Source organism: Mirounga leonina, unplaced genomic scaffold, assembly GCF_011800145.1.
Source record: "Mirounga leonina isolate KUSES-001 unplaced genomic scaffold, KU_Mleo_1.0 Mir_114, whole genome shotgun sequence".
NCBI classification, from domain to species: Eukaryota; Metazoa; Chordata; class Mammalia; order Carnivora; family Phocidae; genus Mirounga; species Mirounga leonina.
The window spans coordinates 27962852-27976793 of record NW_023270265.1 but is presented as its reverse complement, the minus strand read 5'-3'; the positions used below and the strand labels follow the sequence as shown (position 1 = coordinate 27976793).

Below are 13942 nucleotides of genomic sequence, written 5' to 3'. Positions count from 1 at the left end.
TGCCATAAGTTAGGGAGGGGGCTGTGTCCCCCCTTCCCAGGAGAATCCTTTATTTGCTCCAACTGAGGGGTGGGCATGGGGTGTTAAATAAGAACTGGAATAGACAGGGGTGCTGTACAGAGGGGCCCAGGGAGGGGCTGGTGGGTGGGCAGCAGTTCAGTGCACCTGAGGCTGGGGGTGCCCGTGGCAGAGCCCTCCTGGCGGCTCGGGGGCCGAGCCCAGCTTCTCTGCCTCCTGTCCCACTGACTGGCTCCCGTACGCACTGTCCTCCTTCACCTCTGTGGGGCGAGTAGAAAGGCGGTAGCAAACAGTCAGGGTCCTATAGGCCTCCCACCCTCCAGGCCCGGATCTGCGTTCCAGGTAGGACCCCTTTACCTGTGCTGGGCAGCTTGTCTCGGGCTTCGGGGCCCCTCAGCAGCCTCACTCCTTCCTCTAGGCCCATGTCAGACAGGGCGTCCAGCAGGCCTGCCAAGTCCCCACCAGCCAGCTGGGGAGAAGGAAAAGGCAGGAGACTGGAGTGTGGGGACCAGGAGCCCTGGGGCCAAGGGAGCACCGAAGATGGGAGACAGGGGACAGAAGCCAGGCATGGAGCAGGGGATGGGGATCCACTGACCTTGTAACTGCGCAGGAGGCTGCCGCTGGGCGAGGCGGTCTTTCGGTATGTGTCCACCAGACTGCGCAGCCCCAGCCGTTCTGCCAGTTCTGCCCAGCTGCCCTGGGCTCCTGGCCCATCTAGTAGATGCTCCAGGTTCTGTAGGGTTGTATCCTCAAGTGGCGGCTCTGGCCCTGACAGGGACACACACGCAGATGTGTCTGTTACGCCCAGAGATGGACCCAGGCAGGCACCTTGCTCTCACGGGAATCTGACAGATGGGGCAGCGGGTGGCAACAGGGATGGAGCAAGGGAGCCCTCCTTCAGAAGTTCTAAAGAAGAGAGCTCTGTGAGCAGGGGTCTGCAGCCTGGCAGTGGGTGAAGAGCTCTCACCTGCAGGGCTGGGCGGGGTCAGGGGGGGTGCTGTGGTGTCCTGAGCAGCATTTAGCAGCAAGGTCTTCACCTGGGGAGACAGCCTCCATTTGATGACCTCCCACCCCAGTCCTTAAGCCCAGGTGCCAGCTCCTCTGGGCCCCAGCTATAAGCCCAGGTACCCCCATTCCCTGGTGCTTTCTTGCTCCAGGCTCGCCTCACCTTGGTGCTGCGAGTGAGGTCAAGAGGTGTGTGGCCCCGGAAGCTGCCTCGGGTGTCCCTCTCAGGTCCCTCAGAATCTGAGTCGCTACCAGAGGTGGGGGGCGAAGGCAGTGGGCAAAGGGGCTCCTCATTCTCTGCGTGGATATCGGCACCTGGGGAGGGAGGGAGGTGTGAGGAGTTACAGTGGGAACCCACATGGGGGGGGGTACTGGGAGGCACCCCTTTCTCTCCCCACCCAGCCTTGTTCATATGCCCCAAGGATGAGGCTCACCAGCCTTTAGAAGGAGGCGGGTCAGGGTGGGGGATCCCAGTCCAGCTGCCAGGTGTAGGGGTGTGTTTCCCGCAAAGGTGCGGGCATTCACGTTGGCACGGAGCTGTGGGGTGCAAGGGAGCGGTTGATCACAGCACCCAGTGACTGGTCGCCCCTGCCCCCTGCATCTTCACCATCCTTGGTTCCACAACCCTTGGCCCCACCCCCTCAGCAATCCTCAGTCCCACCTTGGTGACGAGGTGTGTGACCAACCCCAGCTCCTCCATCTCCGTGGCTAGATGCAGGGCTGTTCGGCCCCCTTGCCGCTCTGCAGCCTCCACTTCAGCCCCACTGTCCACCAACAGATCCAGGCACTCGGGGCTTCGGGCACGGACCGCCAGGTGTATTGGGTACAGCCCTAGGGACACAGGCACTCAGCCTACAGCTGCGAAGCCAACATGGCCCCCTGACCAGCTGACCTCAACACCTCATGTTCACACCAGGTGTGAACACTTGCCACGTGCCCTCCCCAGTTCCCACCTTTGCCCCCTGGTCCAGATGAGGTGATGAACTCACCCTCGAAGTCCGGCATGTGCAACAGCTGGGGCATGGTGGGAACCCCACTGCGCAGCAGGGCGCGCAGCAGGTCGGGGGCACTGGCGCCTGCCCGGAGAGCCAGGTGCACCGCGGAGTCTCCGTGCCGATCCAGCAGTGCCGGGTCTGCGCCCACCTGCAGCAGGAAGCTCACCACGCTCTTCTGCCCCGTGATCACTGCCAGGTGCAGTGGCGTCTGGAGACACAGGCAGAATGAGCCAGGTTCCCCCCTGGCCTCGGCCCACCTGCCTTCCAACTCCTGCCCCCTCACCCGTAGGTGCTCCTCACCTGGTGCAGGTGATTGGTGAGGTTGACAACACCCAGGTGCCGGGCATGGTAGATGACATGGGCTATTTGCTCGATGACACTGGTCTGCCCATGGATGATGGCTAGGTGCAGTGGCCTGAGAGATGTGAGAGTGAGAATGTGGCCCAGCAAGCCCAGCCACTCAGGGCATCCTCTACCCTCAAAACCCCACCGCCTCCATGATCCCCGTCACTGGGGCTTGTGGAGCCCAGACGTCTCCAAGGGCATCGCTGCACCTGAACTTAATCCTCCCGAGCACCTTGTGCAGTATGTAAGTACTATCCAATTTTAGTATATGTGCTGCCGAAGCGAGCACTGTAAGTACTATCATTGTGCTCTCAACAACCAACAGAACTGAAACGGGGAGAGATCAAGTACTTTGAGCACAGCTAGTACATAGTGAGGCCGGACTCGGAACCGGGTATGTCCGCCTCCACAGCCCTGGCTCTTTGCAAGTCCCTTCCCCGCCCCGCACCCCACGACCTTCCTTGGCGCTCCAAGTCCCTGACTGGCCTGGGAGCCCAGGTCTCCCGCCCGCCCTCGCGCCCACCTACGTGTCTCCGTTCTCGTCCTGAGCCGTCAGCAGGTGGCGCTGTCCCGCCAACAGCGCGCGCGCGTCCGCCGTGACGCCGTAGTCGAGCAGAGCTCGGGCGCTGCGCTGCGCCAGGCCGAACAGGCGCGCATTGTACTCCCGGGCTGGGGGCGACAGGGGCGTGGGCGCAGGTTCGGTCCCCACCCGCAGCGTCCCGACCGCCCGGATTCAAGAGGCTGTACCTCGCTGCAGCAGGTCCGGGGCCTGCGGTTCGCGCTGGGGGGTCAGGGGGGACGCGCCCGGCTCCGCCGCTTCCTCCCCGGCATCCACGCCGGGAGCCCCGGCGGCCATCTGCGCGCCGCCCCCGCCTCCGGGGTAACAGCCCATCGGGGCCGAGCCCGACGGGTAGGGACTGTAGGCCAAGGAGGAGTGTAAAAAGCCGAGGCTGCCACCTGCGGATACAGGCCTGGCTGTGGGTAGGAGGCACCAGCCAGGACTCTCCCCGATTTCTTCCCCCCACCAGCTTCTCTCCTCCTTACCCCTCCTCCGTCCCCCTTCCCGCCACCAGCGGCCCCTCACCTCCTCCTCCAGCTCCTCCATAACCCCCAGCCGAGCCCCCAGAGCCTCCACCCATGTGGGAGCCACCCCCGAAGGGCTGGGAGAAGGTGGGCAAGGCTTTCCTCCGTTTCCGCTGCACCTCCTCCTTGTCTGGGGCCAGAGGGAAATGAGATGTTAAAACCCCAACTTATATACCACGCCTCAAGAGCTCTGTCCTGAGTTTGGTCATGGCCCTCCCTCCAAAAGCCCTCAGGCTGTCTCCTAGGACCACCTCTTCCTGGGACCTTCCCCACTCCTGACTTGACTCATGGGTCCCCTGATCTAGTTCTGGGACACTCCAGCCCAGGGACCCCCCCTCCCCCCCCTTCAGCCCAGCTCCACCTTCCACCAGAGGGTAATAGGTGAACTGTTTGGAGTCCGACACATCCCCGCCACGCTTGCGTTTCAGTTGCAGGAACACGGTTACAGGACGCTCAATCTTCATCTTGTGATAGGGAGGTGTCCGGAACACAATAGCATACTGGCAGGGGGTTGGAGGGCATAAGGTGTTATTGAGGCCTTGGCCTAGTTCAGCCCCCCAGCCCTGGCCCTGGCCCTGGCCCTAGGGTACCTGTTTATGAACATCTGTGGGAGAGAAATCCCCAAAGGCCTGCCATCCATTCTCATCATCCTCATAGAACCGAACCTCGATGTCATCTATAGGGAAAATTGAAGCTTGGCCACAGCTCCTAGTAGAATCTCCAGGGCCTTTTGTCCTAGAGCTGCCCTGGCTCCCCATCTTGATACCCAGTGTCCCTAGCTCCCAGCCTGGGCTCCAGCCTCACCTTTCTGCACCTTGTCACAAAGCAGATAAACCTCATCTCCACCCCGCACTGAGCCAGCTGTCTTGTCCATTCGAGAAATCTTCAGGTTCGAGGCCCCAGGAGACTCTGCGGGGGTGGGGGGATATCAATTACTTGAGATGACATAATAGCCATGGCCCCATTTATGGAGCCAGGTGCTTTGTATTCTTTGAACAACCACAAGAAGTACAGGAACTGCTAGTATCTTCATTTACCCAACATGGAAGCCGTACTTGGAAAATGACTTGCTGACGATCACTCAGCTCATATGTGGTGGGTCAAGTTCAAACCCAGGTCTAACTCCACAGCTTGAGATTGCCCCCCAGGCCCCCTCTGGCACCTAGGCCTGTCACTCGAGATGGTCAGGATACTCACTGCTGTCATGGATGGGCTGGGAAATAACTGGCTTCAGGGGCAGGGAGAAGGAGCCATCGCTGGCTCGAAGGAAGGCAGAAAAGCGCAGCCGCACAATGCTCAGGTCCATCACCTTTTTCAGCTCCTTGGCCTCCTGCTCCAGCTCCCGCCGCTCAGCCTCTGGGCGGTGGACATACATGTGAGCCCTGCACTCCTCCTCCTCCTCTACTCCTCCCATGATCACCTCCCATGACCCCTCCTCCCTCCATACCAGTAAGGCCCTGGGGCCTGGAGCGGAGTCGCTGCCTCTGAAGTTTTTGTATCATAATCTCCATCATGTTCTTCTTGGTAACATGCAGAACGCCCAGGTTGTTAAATCTGGGTGGGGGAGGGGGAGTCAGAGGCTTTGCCAGCAGTTCTCTCCTCCTGAGGCACTCTCCCCGCGGCCAGGGCTCAGCTCAGCCCTACTTCCTCCAGGAAGCCTTCCTGGTTTTTACTTGGGGCCTTGGGTTCTGGGCCCAACCTATCTCACCCCTTGGTCAGATACTAAGCTCACAGAAGTGGGCTGGGACCTAGGACTGGCAGGCAACGAGGGGGCACCTACTGGGCAGTCATGTCCTTGGGCCCCACAGACACGGCGCAGACCCCCAGCTCCGAGCATTGCTTGCCCACCAGGCTGTGGGCATGAGCACGAGGCGGGTCACTGTGCGTTACCAGGTCCACCTCGATCTTGGCTGGTCCCTCGTAGTTACAGATCTGGGAGGGGTGAGGGCTGTCAGTAATGCCCCTGAACACACTGTCCATTAGCCCACCCTCCGGCACCATCCTGACTCACCTTGACTGTGGGGTAAGTCTTCCGGCCCTTCTCACTGGAGGCACCTGGCAATCCTCCATGGGAGGGGCCTTCGCAGCCATATCGAAATCGGAAGCCTCGCTGAACGTCCCGGGGCAGATTGACATTGTGACCAGGAGAGACCCCCCCTCCTAAGCCAGCCCCGCTCCCCCGCCAGCAGTGACCATAATAACTGGCAGTATCTCCCAAGCCACACCACCATGATTAGCAGCAGCCAACCATTCCAACCTCAAGTGGCCTCTGTGATCAGTGACCCTCCCCATGGCCACCCAGCTACAGCTCCCCCACTTGTCCCCAAAGCTGAAGTCATCCCACACCACCCCTTCCGTTCGCTCACCTGCTTAGGCTGTTCCACTATCACCAGGTAAGGGCCATCAGCTGGGGACAGAGGGACCTTGCTGAGCCAGGATTTCTAAGCCCGTCTCCCCAAGGCAGAGGGCACACGCTCCTCCCTCGCCCCTCTCTAAGACAAGGAGAGGTAAGGAACTTACCTGTCTCCGGGGCTGGCTCCTTGGGCTCCACAATGGACGGGTCGAATTTGAAGTCATCATATTCAATCATGCCATCCAAAGCCTGGTTTGGAGACAGACTGGGGTGGCAACTGATTCTGAGCCACCCCACAGCCCTCCACTTCCCAGCCCTGAGTAACCACTCCCTTTCCTCCTCAGGCCCGTAAAAAAGCTCCTATTGGAAGAAGTTTGCAGACAGATTGACCGGCAGGTTGAGATAATCAGAGAGCATTACAGGTGTAGGGGAGCAGAGCGGACTCCGACAGACAGGCAGACAGAGACAGACGTGGGGACAGCCGGCCCGGCTTTAGAGCCAGGAGGCGTGACTCACTGGGTCGTAGCAACTTTCCATGTCTCTGGGCTAGGCCCGGCTGTGTCCGGTGGCTCCGGCCGGGTTCTGTTTCCCAGAGTTTCAGGCGCCCGCCTTAGGTGGGGGGTGGGGGAAGTAGCGGGGGTAGGGAGAGACAGATCAGGACAGGAGTGGGGGGGGCGAGGGGGACCCAGATTTGGGGGAGGGTCTGATCTCTTCCAGCCACCCGTCCGGGTGTGGCGGGCGAGATCCGGTGGAAAGCGAGATCCGGAGCTGGGCTGGGCTGGGCTGGGCCGGGGAAGCGGCAGGAAAGTTAGAACAGCTTAGGAAAGTCCCGAAAATACCAGGGGGAGGCGGGGCCGGAGGGGGCGGGCCTGGAAATGACGCCACTGGCCACGCCCCCGCGGCGGGAGGGGCGCGAGGTGGTTGCTGGCCTCTGAGCTCCTCGCAGCCTCTCTGCGGGCTGAGGGGCAACCAGACCCAGGGAAGCGCCCCTGGTGGTTGGGCCCACTTCCACACACCAGGGCAGGCGCCGGGGACTGGAGGGTCTTTCAAACCTGCCGGACGCTTTCAGGCCCGGGCCAGGCCCGCCTCCCGCCCCCTTCCCCTCCCCCGTCCTGGAGCAACCTTGGGATTTTCTACCCCGAGGGAGGCCACGGCTGATTCACCCGGGGGCTTTTGGGGGGACATTCCTGCTGTAGGAAGGCCTCCTTTCCGAAGGCCTGTAGGCGGGGGCTCTTCCCAGTGGGGGGCCCCGGGGTTCTGCCCCGAGAACGGACTCTGGGGCCGTGGGGCGGGGGAAAGAAGGGTGTCTCCTTCTTGGGATGGACTCTTCTGTTCCCTCTCCCCGAAACATCTCAACAGTTCCCACACCGCCCCTGCTCTGGGTGCCCACTTCCCCTGCCCCGGTCCCATAGCCGTGTGTGTCTCTAGTGTGTGTTTCTATTAGAGGTATAGAGTGTGTGCGTGAATGTTGTGTATGTGTGGTGTCAATATGCATGTGCCAGGGAGCAAGGCTGTGTACAGGTGAGCGTCCTTAAACTCAGTGTGGACGCGTCTGAGCATGTCTTGATATATAAGGGTACAGGTGAACAGATCTGAGTTTGTGCGTGAAAGGTATGGGTCCAGGCACCTGTGCACGGGTGAGCATGTTCGCGTGTACGTGTGTGCGAGTCTGAGTGTATGGACAGTGCTGTGCGATCGCTAGCGTACGCGTAGGTGCACGTATGGGTCCGCGCGTTTTGTTTTTTGTTTTTTGTTTTGTTGTGCAAGGACGTCGGTGGGTTTCCGTCTGTCTTGTTTCTGCGCGTGCTCTGTGTGTGTGCGTGCATATGCCGCTCTCCAGCCCCAGGACTCGGTCAGTTAAGGGCCCTCCTTCCGCCCTTCCCCGTGTCCCGGCCACTCAGGGGTCTGAACCCGGCCACTCACCGCGGCGGCGGCTCCGGTTCCGGCTTCTCTCCCGGCCCGACCCACCTCGGACGGGTCCCGACACCTCTCCACAGCCAGCAGGGCTCCAGCTGGGAAAGCCCCTTTTCCACCCCCGGGAGGGGGGAATTCCCGTGACGTTTCCGTGCGTCACGCCCCGTGACCTTTTTCATTGGCTGAAAGTTTAACTCCGGACTCGTGCAGCCAATCCGGAGCGACTCGGGCGCGCCCCTTAGAGGGGAAATATTAGCTCAAGCAGGGGAGCGGGGAGGTAGGATGATGGTCAGCTAAAGCTTGAGCTCTGGCAGAGGGATCTGCCCGAGGCTGGATTCTGACCGAGCGCCATCGCCCAGCCAAGGGCGCCGGCTCCGGTCTCTTCACCACCCTGCCTACCCCAGACAGCTGGCAGCCCCTGCTGCCACTCGGCTTATGGTGCGCCTAACTCTTGGCCACTTCTGAAGCCGGGGAACTCCAGGGGGAAGCTGGCGGGCCCCAGCCCTCGGGTCCCCCGCCTGGAGCGGGGCCCCGCTGCCGGGAAGAGTTGGGGGAAGAGGAAGGAAGTTGGTCTTGCAGTTGGTCCCGGGCGCCATCTGGCGGCCTCTCTGGAGCCGCAAGGAGACTCCGTAATCCTCTCATGTTCCAGTCTCCCCTGGAAGAGACCATCTGAACCTGAAACTTACTCTATAAATGGCAGGGTCACAGGGGGCCAGACTTCCAGACCTGAGCTCCGGAGCTCTGTGCCAGGGAAGGTAAATGAGGGGTTCATCTGAGAGACTCAGGTCTTGCTCATCCATCACAGAGATTTGGAACATTAGAATTGAAAAGACATCCAAAATCTTTACGGTTCGGACTTCCTCCATTGTAGGAAATTGCCTTTTCTATAGCTCCCAACTCCGCTTGAACACTTTCGGTGGCAGCAAGATCAGTAAAGGATTTCATAAAGTACTGACTCTGGCTGAAGATCTGTGATAGGTAGAGTTTCTCTTTAGGAGGTGTCATGAGCAATCTCCATTCTTGGAGTCGTCCTCCCTTAGGCTCATGGTAGAACACAGGCTTTTGTTTCAGATTTTCCAAGCAACTTGCCCCTGACCTTCTTCTTCTTCTTTTTCTTTCTTTTTTTTTTTTTTTAGCTTTTTTATTTATTCCTTTGAAAGAGAGAGAGTGAGCGAGACCATGAGCAAGGGGGAGAGTCAGAGGGAGAGGGACAAACAGACTCCCCATTGAGCAGGGAGCGTGATGCTGCAGGGCTGATCCCAGGACCCCAGGATCATGACCTGAGCCAAAGGCAGACGCTCAACCCACTGAGCCACTCAGGGGCCTCCACCCCTGACCTTAATAATGGATTTACAGGCCTGCATAGGTCTGCATAAAAAGCAGACTCTTATAGCCCTTGATATGAGCTATTTCCTGTTATTTCACCCTCCTCTTCATCTTGCAAATGGAATGTGGCAAGTACTGTGTTAAGGTACTGTTAGTATAAGTTCTTATTTTTCCTCCCAACAACCTTGGAGGTAAATATTACCTTTACTGATGAAGAAATTAAGGCTCAGAGAGGTGAAGTAGTGACCAAATACAACACCTAGAAAGGGACAGAGTGAGAGTTCAAAATACCCAGTCTATTAATTCTAGGATGAAGCTCTTCCTTAAACTGATACAAAACAAAGCAGCCCTTTCCATCCCACTGTGAGCCTCTCAAGTGAATATCATAAAATACTACCAAAATTTTTGCTGAAATCCAGGGATATTGTCTACTACATTCCCCTGGTGAACCAAATCTTTAACCCTTACATTAAAACAAAATGAGGTTAGTTTGGTATACCTCAACTTAGCCTGTGCTGGTTGCCAATGATTACAACTGTCCTTTCAAAGCGCTCATAGACTACCAGCTGGAATTGCCATGAATTCTTCCACTCTCCACAACTGCCTCTAAAAGAGCCCGTAGAGGTTGAGCTATTTCTAAATATAAGATTCTGAGCTGTAATTTATCTGAAGATTTTTAAAGAAGAAAAACTCTATTATAGAAAGTTTCCAACATAGGGCGCCTGGGTAGCTCAATTGGATTAAGTGTCTGCCTTTGGCTCAGGTCGTGATCCAGGGGTCCTGGGATGGAGCCCTGCACTGGGCTCCCTGCTCAGCGGGGAGTCTGTTTCTCCCTCTCCCTCTCCCCCTTTCCCCGTTTGTGCTCTTTCCTAAATAAATAAGTAAATAAATAAATAAAACCTTAAAAAATTTTCAAACATATAGAATAGTATGATGAGCCCCCATGTATCCATCAGTCAGCTCCAACAATTCCCAACGTTGGGCCTGGAGATTTTAACTGATTCAAAGTAGTTTATTGTCAGTTGCTATAGCCTCATCTATCTGGGATTAAGAAACCTCTTCACCACTAATTTCCAGCCTAATGATTATCTGTTCCTGTACCTAGCCTTAGCACTACACTTGGTCCAAAGAAGAGGCACCATAAATTCACTCCATTCGTTCACCAATAGTGAGGGCCTACTCTAGAACAGAATGTCTTTGTTTATAGATAAAAATCAAATGGATGTTCAGTTGGTGATAAGGGCTAGCAGAAAAATTAAGTAGGCAAAGAGGTGGTAACAAGGCTTTTCTTTGTAGCAGTGGAGGGAAGGCTTCTCTGATGAGGTAACATTTGAACAGTGCCTTGAAAAAAGTGAGGGAGTGATGTGGCTATCAGAGGGAAACGCATTCCAGGAGGAGGGACTAGCAGTGTAAAGTTTCAATATGAATGTGTTTGGTATATCTGAGAAAGCAAGAAGCTTAGGTAGGTGGGATAAGGTAAGAACTTTGGACTCTGTTCTGGGTGAGATGTAAAGCCTTTGTGGGGGGGCGTCTGGGTGGCTCAGTCGGTTGGGCGCCTGTCTTCGGCTCAGGTCATGATCCCAGGATCCTGGGATCAAGCTCCCATCAGGCTCCCTGCTCAGCGGGGAGCCTGCTTCTCCCTCTCCCTCTGCTGCTGCTCTCTCTCTCTTTCTGGCAATAAATAAATAAATAACATCTTTAAAAAAAAAAGCCTTTGGAGGATTTTGAGCAGTGGAGTGAAAATGATATGACATTTGTTTTTTTAGATTTAATTTATTAATTTGAGAGAGAGAGAGAGCAGGGGAAGGAACAGAGGGAGAGGGACAAGCAGATTCTGCGCTGGGCATGGAGCCCCATGCGGGGCCTGATCCCATGACACTGAGATCATGATCTGAGCTGAAAACAAGAGTCAGGCACCCAACCAACTAAGCCATCCAGGCATCCCGGTATGACATGTTTTAAAAAGATACACTTCACTGTGTGGAGAGTAGAGAGCATATAGGACTGAAATGAAGGAGGGAGACCAGTGGTCCAACAGACGATGGCTTGGATTTGGGTGATAGTGAGTGAGGATGGTGAGAAGTAGTCACGTTCCAGATAGATTTGAATGATAAAAGCGACAAGACTTGCTGAGGAACTGGATGTAGATATGAGAAGGGGTTGGGGGAGGTTTGGCATGAGAACCTGGAAGAATGAAGTCTTTTAGTGACATGGGGCACAGTGGGGGAGGAGCAGATTTGGGGGGATCAATAATTTTTCCTTTAAGTTTGTTATATTTGAGAGCCTGTGAGGCATGCAAGTGGATATGATGAGGGGTAGTTGGACAAAAAGTGGATGGTATTTAAAGTCTTGACAGTAGACAACATCATCCAGCAATTGAGTGTGGAGAAAGAATTTGAGGACCAAGGGTTGAGCCCTGGGGTGCTCTGATGTTCACAGTCTATGGAGATGAGGAATGAGGAGGTGCCAACAAAGGAAATTTAAAAGGTATGGCCAGGGGCGCCTGGGTGGCTCAGTCGTTAAGCATCTGCCTTCCGCTCAGGTCATGATCCCAGGGTCCTGGGATCGAGCCCCGCATTGGGCTCCCTGCTCAGCAAGGAGCCTGCTTCTCCCTCTCCTTCTGCTGCTCCCCCTGCTTGTGTTCTCTCTCTGGCTGTCAAATAAATAAAATAAAATCTTAAAAAAAAAAAAAAAAAGGTATGGCCAGTGAGGTAGAAGAGAACCAAAGAAAACTAGTGTCTCAGAAGCCAAGGGAAGAGTATTTCAAGGAGGGGGTATTTGAACCAAAGTTCTTTTTCCTCGGGGCACCTGGGTGGCTCAGTCAGTTAAGCATCTGCCTTTGACTCAGGTCATGATCCCAGGGTCCTGGGATCCCTCAGCATTGGGCTCCCTGCTCAGCGGTGTCTGCTTCTCCCTCTTCCTCTGCTGTCCCCCCTGCTTGTGCTGGCTCTCTCTCATAAATAAATAGATAGATAAACAAATACATACTTAAGAAAAAATAAAGTTTTTCCTCAGTTGAAGCCCAGGGGCTGAGTGGTTCTTGCTTACTCATGGCCACTCGTCTCCCAAGCAGTGAACCCTGAACAAAATTAAATACCCGAGGGTTCAAATACCCACATTTTTTGTTGTTCTTAGCATTTTGGGGGGGGTAGGGGGAGGTATGTGTCCCTTGTAGCTAATTCTGTAATTCATCCTTCCTGATACCATTATGTGATTAGAAAATTAATTTATTCTTCGTGTGCATCTCTTTCTAGTTTTCTAGTGAACTCTTAGCTCACTAGGTAATAACATGTCCCTTCAGATGCTCAATGTTTTACTTTTTAAAAAAGATTTTATTTTTATTTGAGAGTGAGTGAGAGATATCACAGAGGGAGAGGGAGAAGCTGACTCCCTGCTGAGCAGAGAGCCCGATGTGGAGCTCAATCCCATCACCCCAAGATCATGACCTGAGCCGAAGGCAGACAGACGCCTGACTGAGCCACCCAGGTGCCCCTCAACCTTTTCTTTTTTTTTTTTTTTTAAGATTTTTTTTATTTATTTGACAGAGAGAATGAGAGAGAGAGCACATGAGAGGGGGGAGGGTCAGAGGGAGAAGCAGACTCCCTGCCAAGCAGGGAGCCCGATGCGGGACTCGATCCAGGGACTCCAGGATCATGACCTGAGCCGAAGGCAGTCGCTTAACCAACTGAGCCACCCAAGCGCCCTCAACCTTTTATTTCTTTTTTTTTTTTTTTTAAAGATTTTATTTATTTGACAGAGAGAGATACAGCGAGAGAGGGAACACAAGCAGGGGGAGTGGGAGAGGGAGAAGCAGGCTTCCCGCGGAGCAGGGAGCCCGATGTGGGGCTCGATCCCAGGACCCTGGGATCATGACCTGAGCCAAAGGCAGACGCTCAACGACTGAGCCACCCAGGCGCCCCTCAACCTTTTATTTCTTAAGAGCTATGGAAAATATATGTAGCTTTGAAGGGTTTCCATACCACCACCACCACCACTTTTGAATTGAGGAAGTGTCATAGGAAAGACCATGAGGTTTAGAGTGAGGCAGACCTAGGACTTGGCGTCTCTGAACCCGTTGCCTCATCCGTAAGAGTAAACACCTCTACACAGTTGTGTGGCCATCGCACTTACTGTTGACACATACGGTGCTCCAACAATGTCACTTCTCCACGTTTGGTCTTAGGTCCCTAGCTTTCCTCTGGACTTTCTGAAATCTGCTATCCTGGAGTTCTTATAGGAGACACCATGGAGACCAACACTTTCCTCTGGGTCACACTGTTACTTTCCTAAAAGTTGTTCTGGCACTTCCACATCACGAAGTCCTTCTGTGTTGATTAGAATTGGGGCCTGAATATTAGCTTCTTCTGTAGCTTCCTTTGCCTTCTCAGGGAGAACATTTGTCAATAACGTAAGTAATGTATGTGTCAGCTGATCTTTAAGAGAATGAGACTTCCAAGTGTTTTTTTGCAACCCAATGGGGAGAGGGTCGGTTTGCAATCATTCCAGCTTCTTTCCAATATTTGCAGACTGAGGGGCACAGACTTGTCATATTCTTTTGTTCACAGGATGACCTTCAAATTCCTTTGCAGTAGCCAACATTATTTCCCCCACAGGGAAGCTTCGAAAGGCAGCACTTGTGGAGCTCAGATGGGAGAATAAAGACATCTCAGCCGAAGCCGAGGGCCCTAGTGTCTACCTGACTGAAGACCCAGGCCTTTCAGCATTCATACAGAAAAGTACAGATCAGGAGTGCAGCCATACTCCTAATTTTCCTAGGGACGGGATCAGACAAGGCTTCTGGTTAGTGTGGAAACCAGGCATGGTCTGAACTACCTGGGTAGAAGGAAGGGAAGAGGGAAAAACTAGTGTAGGAGGTCACATGTTAGTATTTTTCCACATGAGC

General features: G+C 55.0%; 1 protein-coding gene across 3 annotated transcripts; it reads right to left on the bottom strand.

Annotated features, from left to right (window-relative positions):
* Positions 1 to 5: 5 nt before the first annotated feature.
* NFKB2 (nuclear factor kappa B subunit 2) lies at positions 6 to 8828 on the bottom strand. Of its 3 annotated transcripts, XM_035027955.1 has the most exons (23): positions 7723 to 8828; positions 6316 to 6408; positions 5967 to 6048; positions 5813 to 5853; positions 5458 to 5556; positions 5227 to 5378; positions 4894 to 5000; positions 4644 to 4802; positions 4251 to 4355; positions 4037 to 4122; positions 3808 to 3946; positions 3448 to 3576; positions 3111 to 3320; positions 2891 to 3032; positions 2319 to 2433; positions 2013 to 2226; positions 1685 to 1854; positions 1458 to 1560; positions 1187 to 1338; positions 986 to 1055; positions 614 to 786; positions 376 to 487; positions 6 to 278 (listed from the first exon to the last, which is right to left on the bottom strand). In XM_035027955.1, the coding sequence occupies exons 2-23, from the start codon at positions 6334 to 6336 to the stop codon at positions 157 to 159; spliced, it is 2703 nt and encodes a 900-aa protein (XP_034883846.1). In that variant the 5' UTR covers positions 6337 to 6408; positions 7723 to 8828; the 3' UTR covers positions 6 to 156. The 3 variants fall into 3 exon arrangements, 2 of the variants coding, with proteins under 2 accessions (XP_034883846.1, XP_034883854.1); XM_035027963.1 differs by lacking the exon at positions 6316 to 6408; XR_004683343.1 differs by lacking the exons at positions 6 to 278; positions 986 to 1055.
* Positions 8829 to 13942: the final 5114 nt, after the last annotated feature.